Here is a 21,031-nt window from a genome sequence, read left to right as displayed (position 1 = left end):
TTATGGAGTCTGGAGAGCGCTGGCCTCCCCTGCGCCCACCCTGTCTGCTGCTCGCACCTCCTCCCCTGCGGCCTCTTCCTCCTCCTCCTCTTCGTCCTCTGCATCATCCCCTGCTCCCCACTCTAAGAGCAGCCTGGCCCCGAGCCCCTCGGCGCTGGGATCCAACCTCAGCACCTCTGGTAAGAAACGCTTTTTTCCTCCCTCTGTCGATCTTCCGTCTCTTCAAAAAAAAAAAAAACCCCACATGTACAGAAGAGAGAGAGAGCGAGAGAGAGAAAAAAGTACCAGCCGCACATTGCAAACATTTTCAATACAGCCATACAAAAACATGCCAAATATGGTCACCTTCAAGTCTCGATAGCATTCAGAATCCTCTTCATTTACTTACCATGAAGAATGAGTTTCCTCCAGTATTAATTATACAGTTATTTTGCCTGTGTGAATACACCTCTCTCCCAGCTACAAGGATTTTTTTTTTTTTCCTGACAGCTTGGTTTGCAATTGAAAAGCTGCTGCATTAATGAATCCCAAACAATTAGGGGGCTCTTTTGTGTGAGAAACACACACATGCTTCGCCATGTCTCCTGACAACCTTCAGCTCTCCGGCTCCAGCTGCCTCAGAGTCAGGCTCAGCACGACACTTGTGCATGCATATGTGTGTGTGTGTGTGTGTGTGTGAGAGAGAGAGAGACAGAGAGAGAGACCTTCTGCCTGCATGATTTAACATTTGTCAGCCACTCAGTGTCTAGTCAGCCCTGTCCAGCTTCCAGCCTCTTTTCTATGTATTGGTCAAAGCCATTAGGCAAAGAGGAGTGTGTATATTTGTGTGTGTGTGTTTGTATCTCTGTGTGCTTTTCAGATATCCCTTGTGAGAGCGAGTGAATCATTTGCTCATGCTCTCCTTCTCCTCATTTCTTAATATCTTGCTGTTTTTTCATAAGCCCCGCTGTACACACACACACACACACACATGCACAAAAAAACAACCAAGATTGCGCTGAGCAGGGAATCGCATATTCTCCCCGATTGTTGTGTTTTCTGTCTGTTACGAGCAGATGAAGGAGAAAGCAAAATAAAGCCCCTTGTTTTGTCCTCCAACTCCTCAGTGTTGCCCCAAAGAAGAAGCCATTAGGAGCATCTCCTCCTCATGCATTATACATCCCTCTTATCCCTCTGTGCCATTACGTGTGCTCAGATTTTCTAGATAAGCGATTTTGGACTGAGCGTCAAATGAAATGCTGAGAGGCAGGCTGTTAGCTCTGAACTTCTGCTGCGCTGTGTGTGCGTATTTGTAAGCAAGCCAACCTCTTTCCGACGTCGTACCTCGCTCATCGCGTGGACTTGTAATGCAAATACTATGTAATACTGTATGTATACACAATCACATTCACAAATAAGCCAAACAAGTTGAAGTATTCCTTGGCTTTCCCAGAGCCAAGTATTCTAATTAAAAGGAAAAACATTCTCAACCAGATCAACAAGAACATGTCGAGTGAACTGTGCAAGCAGGTAACATCAGTAGTTACATATTGCAACGATATCGTGTCATCACAGACTGTGAAGGCGTTGATTCAAGGTCCTTTGCCAACGTGCCAATAACACTTAAGGAAAAACAAAATCTGAAGAACATATAAATGAGCACGGACTCACTGTGTGTGTGTGTGTGTGTCTGTTTGTGTCTGTTTGTGCACGCGTGTGTCATTGATGAGGATATCACTTGGAGAATAAAAGCCGATCAGCGCTTGTAGCACTCTCTTCTTCTGGGATCAACTCACGGATGCAATTAACTTAAATCTGTCTGTGAAAATTTGATTGACTGCAACAAACAACAAATTAATCCCCCTTCGGCTGCATCCAAACATGAAAAAAGCAGGCGGTGCAGTTTGTCAGAGTGGAGGAAGGATTGAAACAGAATGAGAGAGAGAGAGAGAGAGAGAGAGAGAGAGCGAGAGAGAGAGCGGGAGAGAGAGAGAGAGAGAGAGAGAGAGACAGACAGAGCCAGAGTGAGGAGGAGAGAGCAGGTAATCCTAGGTATGTCTTTCCCGTGCTTCTCTCTCGCTTCAAATTTTTAGATTTAATTATTCGCCTTCTGGAAGCCTGCATTAATATTGAAAAGGCGTTTGCAGATGCCTAGAAAGGAGAGGGGTGTGCGCGCGGGGTAGGGGGAGAGGTAGGCACCCCAGGCATAAGTGAATGCTGTGGCTGGCCTTTCTGGGGGTTGCATTGCAGTCATTTATCTTCGTATCCGCTAGCTGACGCTGGCAAGGCGGCCTCTACATATTCAACATATTCTAATGACATTCAAAAGGCAGATCTTGCTGTCTTGTGGTGGAGAGAGGGGGGGGGGGGGCCTTGAAACCAACACAAAAGGGGCTATATTCTCATACGTCACACCGCTGGCACGCCGGTGGGGCTTGCGTTTTCTCGCCACATTGCCACAAACGGTTTGATTCTCACTTTAAATATAGTCTCGGAGTTGCCTCTGCAGAATCGTGTTGATTAACCGCCTTCCTCAGTGTTTCAGTCGGGCATACATAACTCTGTAAAGTCTCCCTCTGGATAATGACATCCCAGACTGCATTAGTTGAGAAAACACTGAGCTCCGGTGTCACTCTGTTTTACATTTCTGTGGTGTGTGCAAGTGTATAGTAGTTTGACATTTTCATCTACACCATGCACAACGCTTTCCTTTTCTTCAGTCATCACTTTTTTTCTTTGCACATGTATTACCTGGCTTATGCAGAGGCACCAAGCATGCTTGCGCTCCTTTTTCTGGAAGAGAAATTGAATTTGCATGAAATATGCTCACACCAAATTGCATCTGACTCTGGGAGGAGGTAATACGTGGCAGTCGCCCCTGCCAGAAATGATTGTGCTCAGGAAAACGCTAGACGATGATGATGTTGATGAAGTATTCTTCTGTGCGGAAATTGAATGCCAAAAAAGGATAGAAAGCGGTTCTCTTTTTACACCTTATGCAAACACTGCTTTTTTCTCACCGACACTATGCGGTCTTTGCCCCATAGCGCATGCAGCAAGTCCTGACACGGTCTAAACTGAAGAAATATCAATACACAAACATGTGTGCTGAAATTCTGTACAGAACAGAACAGCATCACGCTGAAGCAGTCGTCAGTCATGCTCAGAAACAGTACGGCTGCCCTCTGAAATGAGGTGCTTTTTGCACTCAGTGAAAGCTAAATTTGAAGTTAATTCTTACACAAATAGAAGACGTCGTTCTGTATTTAATTCTTCTATAGTCGACACTTTCAACAGCTGTTTATGTCTAGTTCTTTACGCCCTGATGGGGCTCACATGAAAAGAGCTCAGCGAGGTAATTTGTGAACAGCGTTCTCGGTCTACACACATAAACAAATACAAAACTTTTTTTTTTAGATACGTACAAAGAGTAAAATGAAGTATTTTTAGAAACTAGAGTTCACCTCTTGTATGGAAATCATGATTTAATCCTGTGATATAGGACTGTTATATCAGAACCTAAACTGAAACAGTAGCTTGAAACAACAAAACGCCATTAAATACTAACAACTTCCCACAAGAAAATGGCCAGTGTGTTGTCGTACACGACTACTTGTTATGGATTGCATTTCATTTGAAAGTACTTGAACACGTCCTTCTTGGTTTGGCTCTCTCTCAGGCCGTCTGTTTGGGGTCGCAGGAGAGCAGCCCTTTATTGGCTCCACATTGTCAAGTGCCTTCCCTCTGGTCAGCCACCCAGCCTTCGGAGCCCTCTACACTGCCGGAGCAGGCAGGCCCGAGTTCGGAGGCCTGGGTTCCCTGGGCATGTCAGCTGCTCTGGCTGCCCTCCCCCAGCTAGGAGCTCTCTCTGGTAAGACAAAATACTTTTGAGTTTTGGGTTCAATTGACTAAATGGGAATGGATCATTAATTCTCCTCTCCTCTCCTCTCCCCCCCCCCCCCCCTCCCGTCCAACAGAGTGGTGGCGAGCCGCTGAGGCCCATGGACGGGGAGCTGCTGCCTTTCTCCCCTCTTTCATCACTTTCCCTCCCTTCTTCAGCCCTCACATTCAGCCCAACCACAGCGCCAGTCCTGTTCAGATCACGATGCCCGGCAAGAATAGCCATGCCCCACCTAAAGGTACAGCCCTCCCCTGAAGACCCAATCATTTGATCCTCAGTTACATTGCGAACACAGAAAATTGGTTATTGTAATAGACATAGCAGGAGAGAAGCAGGGGACAAAGGAACATTTCAATTTGTTTCAAATGAAACATCAACATATCCTTATAGTAATATCATCAAGTGTTAAGTGAGTGTTGAAGTATGTGAATTAATCGGTTACTTTTCTAAGTAACTATTTTTTTGTCCCTCCTCTCCAACCAACTCTCTTCTTCTTCCACAACCGAAATCCACTTTGTCCTATGATGAGATTTCTCCTTTTCAAGACAGATTTAATGACTTTCAGCGCTCACTTAGTGATTCTGTACAACACCCCCCCCCCGTGTTCCCTCTCGTAATCTCTGTTTCTTGCAGTCTTTTAATTTCACAGTATCTTTTAATTTATCTTTTATTTTGTAAACCAGTCATGTTGGACTTGTGCCTTGCGCAGCCAGCATGTTTGATGAGATACATGTATAAATCAATATTTTTATTAGCCTTGTTCCATTCTGCAGTTAGTTCCAGATATTTCATTATCCCGCGTAGCAAAGTTCCCTGGAAAAGATGGAGCTGATTATTAATACGGCTGCTCTGGTTTGTGTTTCCAGGGGTGAATGGGGCAGTAAATGGCAGCGGGGTCTATCTTCCCACCACACAATCAGGGAGCTTTTCTGCGAGTCCGGCTCCTGTCCAGGCATTGAGCAAGCCAACCAAAAATTCAGATCCTTCTAACAGTCACCGCAGCATCCCTCAGAGCAATCCAGCAGAGTTGGCGGACAAGCCGATCCACAAAACTAAAGAGAAGGTCAGTCCTGAGACTTAGTTCATCCCTCAGTTTTAAAAAGACGTGACACATGAAATGCACAAGTAATGCATTGTATACAGTGTGGCTGATTCTTGCTTCTTCTTTTTTTTTCTCTCTCTCTCTCAACTCAGAAGCCACGGAAGAAGCCAGCAGACACTTGTGTGGCGAGCAACAGTGAGTCAGGCACTTCCTCAGACAGCTCAAGTGACGGGTCCCTCAGCAGTGATCTGGAAGACCTGGCGGAGGATGACGAAGACGACGATGATGATGACGAGGATGACGAGGATGACGACGAGGAGGACAAGCAGAGTGAGTTATCAGACTCTGAGAAGCGGTCAAAGATGAAAACAAAGGTAAAGCAGATAATCTAGAGTTCAAGTATTTTTTTGGTAAACTTGAAAAATAGAGACAAATGAATCTGGTTTTTTTTGCGATTGCAAAGCAGGAAGCCAGCTAAATAGCGCCCAAAATGTTGAATGAATTCAACTTAATGGCCACACCTAGAAGCTATGTTTTAACAGTTCTTTTTTTCATTTCCTCCCCAGGTTTTGATACCAAGCACTGGAACTACAAAGACGAACAGACCACTCTCTGGGGAACCCCATGACAAGAAAGACAGCAGGGCCCAGAAGGTCTCCTCCAACCCCCCAAACCTCGTGCCCTTCCCCTGCTCTGCCTCCCCTCCGGCCTTGTCCCAAACCTCGCCGCTGGCCCTGCACAGCTCCAGGTCCCGGATCGAGGGGCCACAGCAACACTTCAGTGTGATCCAGTCCACTGGCCTGGCTGCCAACTCAAAGCCCCTGGCACTCCTCTCTCAGCCCCGCAGGGAGTTCTCACCTTCTTCCTCCCCCATCGCCCTCACCACGTCTCCGAAGGCCCTCTCCAGCACTGCCTCTCCCAAACCTCCCAAACTGCTGCCCTCCTCCTCCCCCCAGCAATTGCCCCTCTCCCTCTGCTCCTCCCCTAAGCCTCTCTCCTTGCCCTCTCCACCTCGCTCGACTCTCCCACTGCCTACCTCCCCAAAACCCTTTGGTTCGACCTCATCTGTAAGAAGCTCCCAGAAGTCCTCGCTGAAGCCTCCTCGGCGCGCTGTTCCTGGCTCTGCCAAATCCAACAAAAGGAAACAGCTGGAAGCTTCACTTGCGCAGATCAGTGAGTTCAGGCTTAAACAGGTAAGCCACCCTGATAACAGCAGTTGAATACTACCATTTTTCATTTTATTTATTACCATATCCACGCAAATGAGACACATTATTTCTGAACAGTCAGCTTTAGTGAGCAAAGTTATTCCTATCAACTTGACAGGAATGAATTTATCCACTGGAGCTTAGTGTGCGGTTGGATTTCTCTGTTTTTCTTCATCAATACCACTCCACTACCAGCACCTCTTTTAATCTGCTGGCCATTTACCACATGTGTTTCACACGACATCCAAGCAAGCAACATCTGTAGACAGTCGCAGAACTGCTGCTGGTGAGGCTGCACACTCAATTTAAAAAATATAATCATCGGCTGTTGCAATGTCCCATTCATATGAGGCTGGGATTTTGTATCATGTTTTAAAGGGCCTCTTTAAAATTGTAACACGGCCCCGAGCAACAACTGTAGTTGGACATCAGAGAGAATCTTTGTTTTGTACAGTTGATTTAGGAGGCAGTGCTTGTTTGAGTAAACCGTTGGACATAGAAAAACAACTAGACAACTAAGATATTTGAATGTTTCTATTTATACATGCACATGACAGTCCTGAGTTCCTGTGGATAAGTGAATGTCTTGTTATTGTCTACTGTAGTTAATAACTATATTTGTACAGCTGGGTAATTGCTATTGTGTAATAGACACTAGGAATGTGTAAAACATGCACTCTGCAACCGTTTATCATTGACACACGCCAGCCCTCAAGTAAATGCTAAGTCCTTAACACAAGGTAATGTGGGATCTTCACAACTGAATGAAGTTTTTACTTTAGATTGTGTAATGTACTGAACCGGTTTATTTATTTGGTTCGCATCTTCTAACATCGTATATATATCTTGTATCAAGATCTAGCTTATTAAGCTCTATGATCTTCGTATTCATTTAGTGTGTTTTAACAGCTTTTGACTGATTAACTCTGGTCACACAGTGATTGCTCTACTGCTGCAGAGTTTAGCCTGTCGATGAAATGGTTAATGATTTTAGTTTCGTTCCCATTCTGAAGCAGACTTTGTGTCTGCACACATGCTACTGTATTATTCACCTTTTTCATCGGTTCAGATGGTATACAAATTTACATTTTTTCTTTGCCTTCACGACACAAATTCCCTTTCTTCAGATGAAATATGAATGGCACCACAGTAATCAATAAGCTAAACCTTTTAAGATCAGCTTATTCTGTGAAAATCATTTCCCCTTTCCAGTATAGAGAAGTTTACAACGAGCTAAATTCCCCCTGTGGTTTCAGCACTGTTACTGTAGTTCATGGTCTGTGAAATTGATTTGTTTCACTTCATATCACATCCAGTTGAAAGTGCAACATTAAAGTCTAACCTGCCTTTGCTTAAACACAGATTGAACCAAACTTGTCATCAGTGTAAAAAAAAGGCGAACATGCCCAGCTGCATGATGACAATGATGATGACGGAGCTTTGGAGAGATACTCAGAGTCTCTTTTTGTGAACTTGGTCGAGTACAATGCCTTTGGTTATTGCATTTATGTTCTTTTTGTTTCCCAGAAAAGGGCTTAGACACAGTTAACTGTACCAGTGTTCAGCATTGTAGTTTTGTCACCTGCTCAAACAATCAACTGCAATGCGAACTGACAGCTTGGTGCAACTCCACTTTGTCCCGTTTCTTTTCCAATTTCTTTTTCCTTAACCTTTCTTTGTTCCTCCCGTTCTGCCTTTCCCTCTCCCTCCCTCCCTCCCTCCCTCCCGCTGAATCCCTGCCTCTCCTTGTTCTCTCCCTCTCTCCTCCTCTGTTCCCAGACTCTCATGTCCCAAGGGCAGACATTCCCAGCTGAGCTAAAGAAGCAGCAGCAAGGTCCAAACAAGTCTCCCAAGAGGACGTCTCTGTCTTCATCGCCGTTGCCTCCTCCACCCCAGAACAATCACTCCAACCTCTTCCTCTCGAGTGCCCTGCTGGGGCTCCCCGAACCCCACCACCCCAATGGAGTCATCCAAAGCATCACTCAGGACGCACCTTTGGCCCTCATCACCAAACCTCGCAAAGACTCCGCCTCTCAAGGCAAGTCCCCTCAGTGTGACTCCGATGCCGGGTCGATGCCTGTCAATCTGAGCACAGGGGCGAGCAGGACCCAAGCAACTGCCCAGGCTGGGCCTCTGTCACAGCCCTCCACTACCTCACCCCATGCTACAGGCCATGGATCCAGAAAGAACAAGACCCCTAAGGGTAAGGCCCAGACACCCGGACTGGGACAGGGACAGGGACAGGGACAGGCAGACCCTTTAGCTGCCTGGAAGGGCTTTTCTCAGAACCATCTGGTACAGTCTCTAGTAGATTTGTTTCGTGGAGGAGAGCCCGGGATCGGGATTCCTGGAGTTAGTATCCCTGGAGTTGGAATTCCCGGAGTGGGGATCCCTGGGACATGTAACCCCACAGCCGGTCTCCCGGCTAACAAGGAATCTGACGACTCGGGAGATGACGATGATGACGAGGACGACGACCTTGAAGAGGAGGAGGATCAAGAGGACTCAGATGATAGTCTGTCAGGTATGTAACTTCTATAAACAGGAGCAACAGTAACTTTCACAGTTTAACGATGAGCTGAACATCAAGATATTGACATCAATGCTGCAACTAACAATCGTTTTATTTATCATATACTCTTCTGATAATTTTCTCAGTTAGTCAATTAATTATCAGGTCAAAAGTGTGAAAAAGGGACATCACAATTTCTCAAAGTCCAAGGCGATGTCATTGAATTGTTGGCTTTGTCCAAACAACAGTCCAAAACCTAAAAAGGTTGAGTTTACTTTCACATAAGACAAAGAGAAGCCACACATCCTCCCAGCTGAGAGGCTGGAACTACACAATGTTCTGTATTTTTTCCTGAAAAACAACCGAATGGATCCTTACCCACTTTGTTCTGGACTCCCATTTCAGAGTCTGACAGCAACTCAGACAGCGACGTCGCTGGGAAGAAAGTGAAGGAGTTGAAGCTGCTGCCGTCTGGGTCATCCAAAAAGGAGATGACTCCTCGCAGGCTAACCAAAGGCCCAGAACTACTGAACACCTCAACCAACCACACCGCCACCAGCTGCTCCCCCCTCAACCTACAGGTCATCAAGACTCCCACCATTGTCACCAGCTCCAGTGCCTTGGCCTATCACAGCTCTCCAGGCTCTTCCTCCTACAGCCTAGCCTCTCCATTAGGTAACGTGTTGACGAAGGATGCTTTTATTAGGGTCTCATATGAGGAAAAAAAAAGGGTTGAAAATAAAGCTTTGGTTGTGATGTGTTGTAGAAGAGAATGACGTGAGTGATTTAAGAAGTTACGTGTTCATTAAAAGAGTTAATTGGGTGACGTTAATTGCTACTCCTGTCCTTTCACTGTCTTATTGTGAAAAGCAGATATTTAATTTAATCTCCCAGGCATATACAGCACCACAAAAACAGCAGAGGCCTTGTTTTGTTAACAAGGCCTCTTGTCTTGAATAACGTCATAGCCCATCATCCTCAGATGAAGAGGGTTTGTTACTTTTCGGCAGGCAGGAAGAAGGCGGTTGGTTGCCATGGACTAACCGGAGCTCTCAGGTCCTGTAGGGGCATGCCTAAGAGCCCTGACAACTGGTTTGGCACAGCAACAGGATTAACGTCTGCCTTCTTCCAATGCAGAGAGGTTACCCAGATCAGAGAAAATTAGACACGTGTAGCTTGCCGGGAATCATCCAAGTCGATTTTCCAGTCTTTCCTCGTCTGTAATTCATTTTCTTTTCTCCTATGCCTTTCTTAAATGGACACTGTTCGTCAGACATTACCACGCCCCTCCTGTGTTCATGCATGTCAGGGCTTGGCATTTTAGTTTTATGATTTGAAAATGCCAGTCTGGAGAATTGAGTGTGTATTTAACTTCTGTGGTCACATAATACTGGTAAATGCGATTTTGAAAGGCCAGTGCAGTGCGCATACACGTGCATGTTCTTGGTTACCTGCCAGGTGCGATTACTGGTGAGTTCAGGCGCTTCGACTTGCTGCTACTGCATGTGTGTGAGGTATCCGGCCGTAGGTTGTGCTGACAAATTGATGGTTGATCTCTTGTCTCTCCACAGGCTTAGGGAAGAGGAAGAGGGTGATGGATGAGAAGGAGTTGATGATACCTCTGGAGTTGGGGTATGTACAAGAGGCTGAGAGAGAGAGAGAGCCACCTATCATGGAAGCGATCCACTTTTCAGAGTGCTCACATCCGTGCTTGCTCACGAATGTACGACATTTTATTCATGTGTTATTGCTTCCTTCTTAAAAAAAACCCAGGTGGCGGAGAGAAACAAGAATCAAGTCACTGGCCGGGCGGTCACAGGGCGAGGTGGCCTACTACGCCCCGTGTGGCAAGAAACTAAGGCAGTACCCAGATGTGATGAAGGTACCACGGCCTCGCCGCGCTGTGTGTAGTCTGCACCCGTGATACGGAAGCAAATGTTACGAGGCGTACAGATGAGCAGTTCGGGATTGAAGTGGGAGTCAATGTGGGCGGCATGGTTTGTGATTTATTACGGAGGGATATTTTTTGCTAATACTTGCAATAACACTGCTCATCCACATCGCTCAAACAAATGCTTCTGTATCAGGATTTGTTGTCTATGCTACCGCTCCAGCTGCACTCCACCCCTACCCCACTTTCTGTGACCCCAATAGTGTGAGATGATATTCTTAGATTCACTTCTTCTGCCACTTTTTTTTTTCACCTCTCCTTCCCCAATCTCCATCCCCCCCCCCCCCCCACAACCCCACCTCCCCCACCCAAAAAAAAGATTAACGGTTAGTGTTGGGATGCACAGCTTTGGCCCCATTTGTACGGTACATTATAGTCTATAATCTTCTTTGTTTGCTTCATCAGAAGCTCAACTACGCTAATCGTCTTTGAGCGGAGTAGCGCGCAGAGAAAAATGTGTACTCAGTAACATTCACTCACTGCTAGTCAGTCAGTTGGCAGTGAAAAGCCGAGCATGGCCACAGATAAATAATAAAGGGCCTGAATTGTGCACCCCAAGGTCAGAACCGTTTTTCTCTCCTGAGAGCTTTTGCTCTTTTTTTTGTCCCCTGGCTTTTATAATGATTAGTAGCACTGCACAGATGCACACTGCAACCCTTAGACTCCCTCCAATCTAGTGCTTCCCCGATGCTTTTCAATGTCGCTAATTTCACCATTTTTTTTTTCTGCCTAAACCAACGCCATTATTATTTTCTCTTCTGTAGTATCTATCCAGAAATGGAATAAGTGGCATCACGCGCGATAATTTTAGCTTCAGTGCAAAGATAAGGGTTGGTGACTTCTATGAAGCCAGAGAAGGACCCCAGGTGACTGCCTTTCATCTCTCTTTCTCTCTCTTCGTGATCCCTGTTCATCTTTTCATCTAGCGGCAGGCAAAGCATCATGCAGCAGTCGCTGTCAGGGCATGAATAGGAATCAACCAAAACCCTCAGTAGTGCTGGTTCATAGACCTCTCACTGTGCATGGATAAATGCAGTAATCAGCTGGCATTACTTCCACAGGTGACCAATGATATTTGCCATGTTATGTGTGGCACGTGTTACAAAAGATATAAAATCTGAAAAATGGATGTGTGTATTATTGGAAGCAGGATAGAGAAAATGCATAAAGTGCTGAGGGGCCAGAGAAACACCAGATAGAAGAGGACAGATCAGTAAATGTGTACTTCTTCGTTAATGCATTGTTTTGCCAGCTTTTACTGTGTGCTATAGAAAATGTAATGCTATTTTATTTATTTAATTTATCTCACATAAAATCATGAACTGTTAACATATCGCTCACCTCTCCGCACCCCGCCCAATCTCTCCATCGCTACGTGTTCTCTCTCTCTAGGGTTTGCAGTGGAGCCTGTTGAAGGAAGAGGAGGTCATTCCACGCATTTTGGCGATGGAAGGCCGCAGGGGCCGCGCCGGTAGCTCAGACCGCCAGTTAGCGGGCGAAGGAGGTGGCAAAGGCTCCCGACGGAGGAAGGGGCGGCCCCCTAACGTGGGCGATCCGCTGGTGCCCGAGGGCCCCAGTCCCAGTGAGGTCAAGCTCCTGCGCAAACTAGAGGCTCAAGGTTAGCGCAGGAAATGAGCCCTGAAATATGTTTGTCACCAGTGTGTGTGTCATTAATCAACCAGCCGTTATTCAGGTAGAGGAGGTGAAGGAAGGGGTTAATGTTTGAAAGTCATTTTTTTATGTCATGCTTGTTTGTTAGATCCACCTACTTCATATGCAGTAAAGCACATACTTTTCCAGATGAATCGGCTTTGTTATCATGTCTTTTTTGATGTCGCTAGGCTTTTCTTTGGCTTTGATAACAACATAACTGCATATGCTGTTATTACAAAGTAAAACCCTTTTCTACTCTGCCACCAGAACTGTCTGGTAGTCAGTTCCACCCTCGTAAAAACATTTAAATATTTTTGTCTGTTTAAATGTTAATGGTCACATTTCATAAATATATGTTAATCCTTTCAGGGAAAATTGGTTTTGAGTGTCTGTCCCTAATTTTGTCCAAATTTCACAAAAAGCCAAAGAATTATCTCAGTCAAATGTGCAAGGTCAGGCTGCAGTAGTATTTAGGTATTCTCTTGAAATGTTCACACGGACAATGTCTTTCTTCACCCTCTGTGCAGAAATAGCCCGACAGGCCACCCAGATGAAACTGATGAGAAAACTGGAAAAGCAGGCACTGGCACGTGCGGCCAAAGAAGCTCGCAAACAGCAAGGTAAACCCAGGTTTCTTTTTTTGCTCGGTGCTGTCAGGATGATAGTGGTGGTGTTACGGTTGGTCAGTTGGTCACTTCAAACCGCGTAATAAGCATACAAACGAGCAGGGCCTCTGGGGACACGGGTACGACTGTACCTACAACCTTTGCTTGTATGTATGTTCATGTTTATTTTCATCACTTTAAAGCACAAGCTTTCATCTTTTTTTTCTGCTCTAATCTTTATTGCTGCCATGCTGTAAACATTATGCTTATATATGAATTCCTACATACGATGAGCGAGCCAGACATTCTAACCTAAGAGGTGTAATTCTGTGTGTTCCGATTATTACTGCATGCCAGTTGACTTTTTTCAATCATGTTACTGCTTTGAAACATTTGAGGTAGTTAACATTTTACGTCAGTTAACGATTCCATTGAAAATAAGAATTTTGGATATAAAATGTAGTTTATGGTCTTACATTTATATTTTTAAATATGGTGTATTTATTTAAGGACATATACATGACTGACTTCTTTTTTAATTAACATTTAAAACAAATGGAGCGTGGCCCCCGCAGCATTAGTACCTGGCTCTAGTATTTGAGAGCCACTGTGTGCCTATAGCTGGTTAAACTCATCTTTCTGGTTTCTATTATGCACCTTACTATCGGAAGTTAGTCTCTCATACCTGAAAGGGACTTCAACATGCTCTACATGCTACTCTATTCATTTTTTAAATGTTTGTCATTGTATTGATGAGTGTGTCTGCGTGTTTTGGTTTTGCTTGGTGTGACTGACTCATCTTAGTTGTGATCTAGTTCTCAGAATCGCTTTTACTCTTGTGTAAAATGCATCTTGATCCCAGTGCGACCGCCTGAATAAATATATCTTAACAACTGTAAGTCTCTCAGATATGAATACAGCTGGTTGCCGAGCTTTGTAGGTCATTTTTGCGGACACTAACACAACACTGACTTTGACTTCTTGAAGCTATCATGGCGGCGGAGGAGAGGCGGAAGCAGAAAGAGCAGATCAAGATCCTCAAGCAGCAGGTTGGTGTGCTTTACGTGTGGAGGAATCCTTTTCCTCCCTTTCTCCTTATCTAAGTGATCTGACACACGTAGTCCCCGTGTGCAGCGCAAGAAGTGCTGAATGGTTATTTTGTGACGCTTTAAAGCTCGCATTTAAATTACCATCATTACTTTTCTTATTGCTGTGTCTTTGGAATAGAGTGGTTGGGAAGTGATTTCGTCTGAGGATGTTTTTTTAATGTCTAAAATATTAAGAGATGTTGTGTGTTTTTTTTTTTGTTGGTTTCACAGGAAAAGATCAAGCGTATTCAGCAGATTCGGATGGAGAAGGAAGTCAGGGCGCAGCACATTTTGGAGGTACAGAATCTGATCCAACAGCACCTCTGATTAAGCAGAACATTCCTGGATCCTCCAGCCCCTCAGTCTATAGTGTTTTAATCTTCCTAAAGCTCATTACTGAACAGCAGCATGCATTGGAGGGAGTTGCGTCTTCTTAGGCATAATTCCACATGGAACGAATGCTAAATTGGTCTTGGTTGACGGCTGTTGAATATTAAAATGGCTGTTGCTGCCTCCTCAGCCCTTATTTAAATTGGACAGAAAATACTTTTTTTCTTCAGACAACAGTAACAGTTTAGCATAAGTGGGTCGAGAAAAAAAAAAAAGGTGCTGTTTTCCACACACAAACACACATGCAAAGATGCATCCACATCCGCATGCAGGCACACACACACACACACACACACACACACACACACACACACACATATGCAGGCGCACACAATTATACCGCAGGAGCTTCAAAGTGTTTTAGCCAGACTAAATCAATTTTGAGTTGACACGGTTGACAAGCCACTCTTAACGGGAGGCGTCAACATTTTTACAATTAGGTGTTAAAGAGATACATTATTCATTCGCTGTGTTTTACAAATTTGACTGGCATTCAGGAGCTTAAAATCTTTGCTCAAACCAGAAAACTGCAAACAATCAGTTAAAGTGCAGCAAAGCCCTCACCCAAGACTGATTGATATGTGTCTGTCTCTGTGATTCTTGACCTCAATCTGTATTCATAGGCCAAACGGAAAAAGAAGGAAGAAGTCGCCAATGCCAAAATATTGGAGGCTGAAAAACGGATAAAGGTGTGTTTGCACTTTTTAAATAAATCCCTTGAAACAGATGCATCCACCGTTTTTTGATCAAAACCCACATTAATTAGATTATTTCACACACACCATGATGTGGGCTCTTATCCCCCTTCGAAGTAGCTGCCAATATAATTAGAGCGGCCCTTTGAAAGGGGCTGAAATTCCATCAGTCTGTAGTGATTTTCATGATATTGGCACAATGGAAGCATATTGATTTTTCCCTCATCTTCTCTTTCTTGCCTTCAAGGAGAAAGAGTTGAGGAGACAGCAGGCGGAGATCCTCAAACACCAGGTATGCATTCACTCCAACTTGCTCTGCCTCTTGAACGTAATAGTTACTGCTGAATAAAACCATTTACCTCAGACTTCGCTTGAATAGAAATTTGACAGGTGTGTGTGTGTGCGCGAGAGTGTACGTGTGTCTGAGTGTATTTGTGCATCTATGTGCATTTAAATACGAGGCATGTGTGAGTATATATGTAAATATGCTAAATTACCAAACATCCATTTAATGAAAGCCGACATTATTTCTCTTTATTAAACGCCATGCTTTGTGGTATTGGATATTATTTCTGTTCCGTAATATTTTGCCAACTCTCTCCGCCAGGAGTTGGAGAGGCATAGACTAGATATGGTATGGGTATGTTTATTTTTGTACATCTAACACCTGCATCGTGTAACTGGTTGTGTTATGGTTGTCATAGCAATGCATTAAGTGTAGCACTGGCTGCTGTCATACTACATTCTTCTGCATGGCTTTCCAGCAAAACCAACAAAAGAGAAAAAGAGTCAGTATGCTGCCTCCCATCTGCTCGTCCTGAGGGACAACTGACCCTGTCACGGTGGCCAGGCAGCTTCTGTCCCCCTCCCCCATCCTCCCCCTCCTACTCAGAATGCATTGCAAAGGCTGCTAGCCAATCCACACTCACTGTCTCAAAGTGCACTCGAGGAGTTTCCATCCATCACATACATTGTCTAACCGTTGTATTGGAGTAGCCCGTGTTACCCCATGAGTGCTTGACGATTTCGGCCCAGACATTGAGCTTGTGTGTGTTCGTCCGTGCATCTGTTCTGCAGTCCACAGAGTGCTGGACTTTAACCTGCCCCATCCCAGCCTCTCTGTCATTCACTGTTCCTGTACTCCGTACAAATAATGAAAACAGCTACCGAGAATCATTTTGTCTTTATGGTGGAGATACTTCCCGGCAGATTCCCCCCGCCCCGAGCTCGGTGAGGGTGCGGCACAACCTTCGCTTGCTAATAGAACCTGATCAATTGTTAATTAAACAACAATATAGTTAATTCCACCACGGGGACAATTATGATTCTGTGTAGTATATTATTTTGTCCTGGCTGTCCTGCTTGTTCTCACTCATACACAGTCACAGCTGAATCTAAAGGTCTGCCTACCTAGACATAGTGGACTCTTGAGCCGATTGTTGCTTTAACCCATTGCACCTTCCCTCAGAGCAAACTGAGATACATGATATAATCCTGGTATTTACGGTTGTCGCACGCAATTGCATTGCTTTTGATTCGCTGTAGCTTGTTATCATAATACCCCTCGACATATTCATTGTGTTTGATGAAGTGGAAAGCTCGAAAAAGCTGAATGCCACAGTCTCTATGTCCTTTTTGAAGTTCTCAATTTGTAGACAAATCAAACCAATAAGGACACAGAAATACGGTAGCAGAGTGCTTGTCATCTAGCCTGTTTTGTTTATCACAATGACAAAACAATCCTCACAAACGAGCCCATTTCAGTCACTATGTGCTGGAAATGTCCTTGGCAAGCCCTAATAGTGGCAATAGTGTGTTTCTGGTGGATCACAGAGGGAATGACAGCCTGATACGGTGGAGCAGGAAACCTAAAGAGATCAAATAAAATGATAGTCAGTCACCAGTGATTCCTGTGCCCTTTTGCAGTAGACTGTGTATCATGCACCAAAGAACAACATAGATGTCTCATCCTCGGCAGTCACATACTGTGCTCATACTTACGCTGCCAAAACCACTGAGGTGGAACAGGCTGTAGCTGGTTTTTACCATCTATTCCTATTCCTGGCCAAATATTATGAGAACGATGTGTCAAAAAGAAAAAGAACACATTACTGCCTCATGTAATATCATTTATTATGTTGATCATGCCAATGTGGCACGTCTGAAGACTTCTGGCAACCAGCGTTTTGTTGCTTTTGTTGTGTCAGCTTTAGTTTAGAGGCGCCGCCACCGATTCTAGCCGCTTCTCTTTTTTGAGCCTGTCATCACATCTACTTTGTACTGCATCTCTGTGTTGCTTTTTGGTTGTCATCGTATTACTGTACTCTTCACTTATGCTTCCACCACACATGTGAAGCATCGTTTTGTGTCTGTTCCAAGTACGGTGCCTCTATTGAATTTAGCGCATCGCAATTTTGCAATGATGCATACTAAATTTAGGCGACCTTGAGTGCTGCATGTGCAATGTGTGCTTGTTAATGTGCCTGTGTTTCTGCCACTCTAGGAGAGGGAGAGGAGGAGGCAACATGTAATGCTGATGAAGGCGGTTGAGGCTCGCAAGAAAGCAGAGGTAGCCCATATGCACACAAACAGTCCACTCCACACAAAGAGCCTAAGTCATTATTCCCCAGATGGATTCCCGCTTTCTCTCCTTTTTGTGCTCTCTTTCCCTCCATCCATTTTTTTTTTCTCCACACTTTCCAAGTCAAAAGATTCTGGCCCTCAAGTACTTTTCTTTTGAATGCACAGCAGCATTAGGCTGAATTCTAATACTGCTCAGCAAAGTCAAGTAAACCTTCCTGTAAACACACACACACACACACACACGCATACACAATAATGCACACGCACGCTGTGCTTCCTTAATGCTCTCTTGAATTTTGGACTCTCCAGGAGCGTGAGCGCTTGCGGCAGGAGAAAAGGGATGAGAAGCGCCTGAACAAAGAGCGTAAACTGGAGCAACGGAGGCTAGAGCTGGAGATAGCGAGGGAGCTGAGGAAGCCAAATGAAGACATGTGTCTATCTGATCACAAGGTAGTTACGAAATAAGATCATCTGCTCAGCGCTGTGGGTGTGAAGTTGATCACTCAAAGAAAAGCAGATGCATACATACTTTGATGTGCTGGATATTGTCCGTTTTTTCTCAATAAGGTGCTGTTATACATTGAATTAGGGCAGGAGGGGGCACAGTCACAAAATGTGTGTCAGCTATATTATTATTATTGTTATTATTGTTATTAATAATATTAATATTATTATTATTAGCAATAGTAGTAGTATTAGTACTAAATAGTACTTGATGGTCAGTACTTACAATAAGACCACATGGTAGTGAGCATTTATGTGTGGAGGTGTGTGCCCCCAAGTGGTGAAATGAGAGTACTACATAATGTAGAAAATAAGCCGTCATCACTGTAAATTGCAAAGCACCATCTTGATAACAGTCAACAGGTGTGAGATGTAACGACAGCTTTACTCCCATTTTCCCACAGCTGTTTAAATCACAATTTTCTACAGTCCAAATTGGATTTAATGTCGCTCACAGTGACACATACAGCACCAATCCTTTACCTACTTTCCTTTGCGCAGCCTCTCCCTGAGTTCTCCCGGATTCCTGGACTCATCCTACCAGGACGCGCCGTGTCTGACTGCCTGATGCTGATGCAGTTCCTGCGAGGCTTCGGGAAGGTTTTGGGCCTTGATTTGAATGCGGATGTGCCCACCCTGGGCATGCTGCAGGAGGGCTTGCTCAATGTCGGGGACAGCATGGGCCACGTCCAGGACCTTCTGGTCAAACTGCTTTCTTTGGCAGTGTGTGATCCTGGTTTGCCACCTGGACAAAAGGTGAGCTAGTTCAAAGTTCATTCAGTGGTACTTATGTGCAATTTTGAACCACTGAAACCAGCTTGAGAATTAAACCCAAGACAGATTGCTCTATCCAGTAGTTTCAGTTCACATATATTGTTTTGCATGCCAAACGTATGGCATGTAACATTAAATATGATTTTGTTCTTTTTTTAGTTTAGGGGTTTCTTTTAGTTTTAGTGTTTAGATTTAAGGTTTAAGTACTTATTAATGCATCATAAATAAATACAAATCAACTAAATCAAGTTACAGTCATCAAGGAAGTGTTCATTAACTTGACCTCTTTGGCGTTCTCTCCTTTTCTATCAGACAAAAACGATGCTGGGGGACCACCTGACCAACGTTGGCATCAACAGGGATAATGTGTCTGAGGTGCTACAGATGTACATGGGAGCGCATTGTGCCAATACAGAGCTGGCCCCTTTGGCCCTCAGCCTGAAGACCAAGGCCTTCCAGGCCCACACGCCTTCCCAGAAGGCCTCAATCCTGGGCTTCCTGGCTAATGAGCTGGCCTGCAGCAGAGCTGTTATCAGGTATGAGACTGAGCCCTGTACTTGATTTCTTAATATACTCTGCATTAGTGTCACATTGTTGAATGGTTATAAAGTTGTGTACAATACTTCCTCTACCTTTGGATTCACATAGTAAAAAATAAAAAAATAGAAATCCAACACTGCTTTTCACCAAGCTCTCACGAAAAGAATATATTCATTCACCATGTTCTCGACATGCTCTTATTGTGCTTAACACTCAAGTTATTCATGAGCCGATAATGGAGTGTTTTATTGATGCAGTGGAAAAAAGCTTAATAAAGCGGCAGTAGGGAGCAGTAATAGTCTTTTTGATTGTAAGGGAATTATGCAAGTTAATAATTTGTGCTCCGGGATACCAGCTTTTTGAGCTTTTATCTGTTATTCAATATATTTCTCACTACTTCCTGAGAATACTAAAAACATGGACGTACTTAGGCAAAAATGTAACTTGACAGAATTATGTTTCCTCTTCCCAGTGAGATTGAAAAGAGCCTGGATCAGATGGCGAACATGAGGAAGGACAAGATCATTATGGAGGGAAAACTGAAGAAGTAAGTTTTCTTTGATCCTAAAATAATAATGCCTCGATTCTCTGTCCACCATCACGCTGAACCTGACTGTGTTTATAAAGGTTGAGGACCATTCATGGCAAACGCACCGGGAGGAGGGAGGCCAGTATGGGTGTTGAAGAGAACCAGTCCATTGGCACTCCGTCCTCTGCCGTCAAACGCAAGAGGAAACTGGGTGGAGACAGCGACGATGACGATGAAGAGGATGACGACAGTGATGACCAGGCAGAGGACGAGGACGACGAGGAGGAAGAAGAAATAAAGAAGGTTAAAAAAGTGGAGACATATGATGAGGTGAAAAAAAGGGGGGAAACGATCGATCCGTTATCCAAACTGACCTTTGAGGGTTGCTCGCAGACACTGACTGTGTTTGTTTTGTGCTGTCAGGATGAAGTTGACCAAGCCACCAGTCTGGAGGAGCTGGAGAAGCAGATAGAGAAATTAGCCAAGGTATGTTCTCATAAGGCATCCGAAAAGGAATGCACGGTTGGTTGACACTGATAATGTGTGACTGTGTGATTAAAAATGACACACGCAGTGAGATTAAAAAAAAGAAGTCTCTTAGAGAAGCAACTGAGAAAAGATAAACCACAGAAATGTTGAACACTATTGCTGTTTTTTTGCTTTCCCATAATCATTGTTCACGGTTATGCAGGACTTCACTGTATGTTGCCATGAAGATGTGTTTAATTACAATTTAATACAATACATAAGAGGTAACACCACAAACATCCTACACTCAAATAATAGATCAGTTTAGGGAAAATAATAAAAATGCTACAACCTCTAAATGCTTTAATATACAGTGTGTATTGAAACAAACGATGTGTTTTGTACATATTATGAACATGTACGCTGACAGAAGACTTTTTCCTAATGAAGGCAGTAATTAGCTTAATAAATGATCTCATTAGCATAGTATGTAATGCTCAATATATCACAGTGATTACGAAAGGACACGAGGTAGCATGCGTGTCTTTTGTTTGCCATGCATATATCAAAACAGTGGACCGAAAATCACATAGTATGTTTTGTACATTT

General features: G+C 44.2%; 1 protein-coding gene across 1 annotated transcript in view; it reads left to right on the top strand.

Moving 5' to 3' along the window:
- Nucleotides 1–2: 2 nt before the first annotated feature.
- The window catches only part of LOC306794246 (bromodomain adjacent to zinc finger domain protein 2B-like), a gene marked incomplete at its 5' end in the record, with an annotated part of 28,399 nt that continues 7,370 nt past the window's right edge, over nucleotides 3–21,031 (top strand). The window contains 25 exon segments of the mRNA XM_079292265.1: nucleotides 3–18; nucleotides 21–179; nucleotides 3,659–3,850; nucleotides 3,957–4,118; nucleotides 4,747–4,943; nucleotides 5,075–5,296; nucleotides 5,489–6,115; nucleotides 7,910–8,654; nucleotides 9,048–9,317; nucleotides 10,214–10,274; nucleotides 10,416–10,524; nucleotides 11,986–12,211; nucleotides 12,774–12,866; nucleotides 13,839–13,900; nucleotides 14,171–14,236; nucleotides 14,953–15,018; nucleotides 15,272–15,316; nucleotides 15,632–15,658; nucleotides 17,528–17,593; nucleotides 17,917–18,057; nucleotides 18,613–18,867; nucleotides 19,198–19,421; nucleotides 19,898–19,972; nucleotides 20,053–20,284; nucleotides 20,378–20,440. Coding sequence (XP_079148391.1) covers nucleotides 3–18; nucleotides 21–179; nucleotides 3,659–3,850; nucleotides 3,957–4,118; nucleotides 4,747–4,943; nucleotides 5,075–5,296; nucleotides 5,489–6,115; nucleotides 7,910–8,654; nucleotides 9,048–9,317; nucleotides 10,214–10,274; nucleotides 10,416–10,524; nucleotides 11,986–12,211; nucleotides 12,774–12,866; nucleotides 13,839–13,900; nucleotides 14,171–14,236; nucleotides 14,953–15,018; nucleotides 15,272–15,316; nucleotides 15,632–15,658; nucleotides 17,528–17,593; nucleotides 17,917–18,057; nucleotides 18,613–18,867; nucleotides 19,198–19,421; nucleotides 19,898–19,972; nucleotides 20,053–20,284; nucleotides 20,378–20,440 — 4,401 coding nt within the window.

This window comes from Melanostigma gelatinosum, assembly GCF_949748355.1.
Source record: "Melanostigma gelatinosum genome assembly, chromosome: 2".
Classification (NCBI taxonomy): domain Eukaryota; kingdom Metazoa; phylum Chordata; class Actinopteri; order Perciformes; family Zoarcidae; genus Melanostigma; species Melanostigma gelatinosum.
Note: the sequence above shows the minus strand (reverse complement) of the source record. Positions and strands in the feature narration are given on the sequence as shown.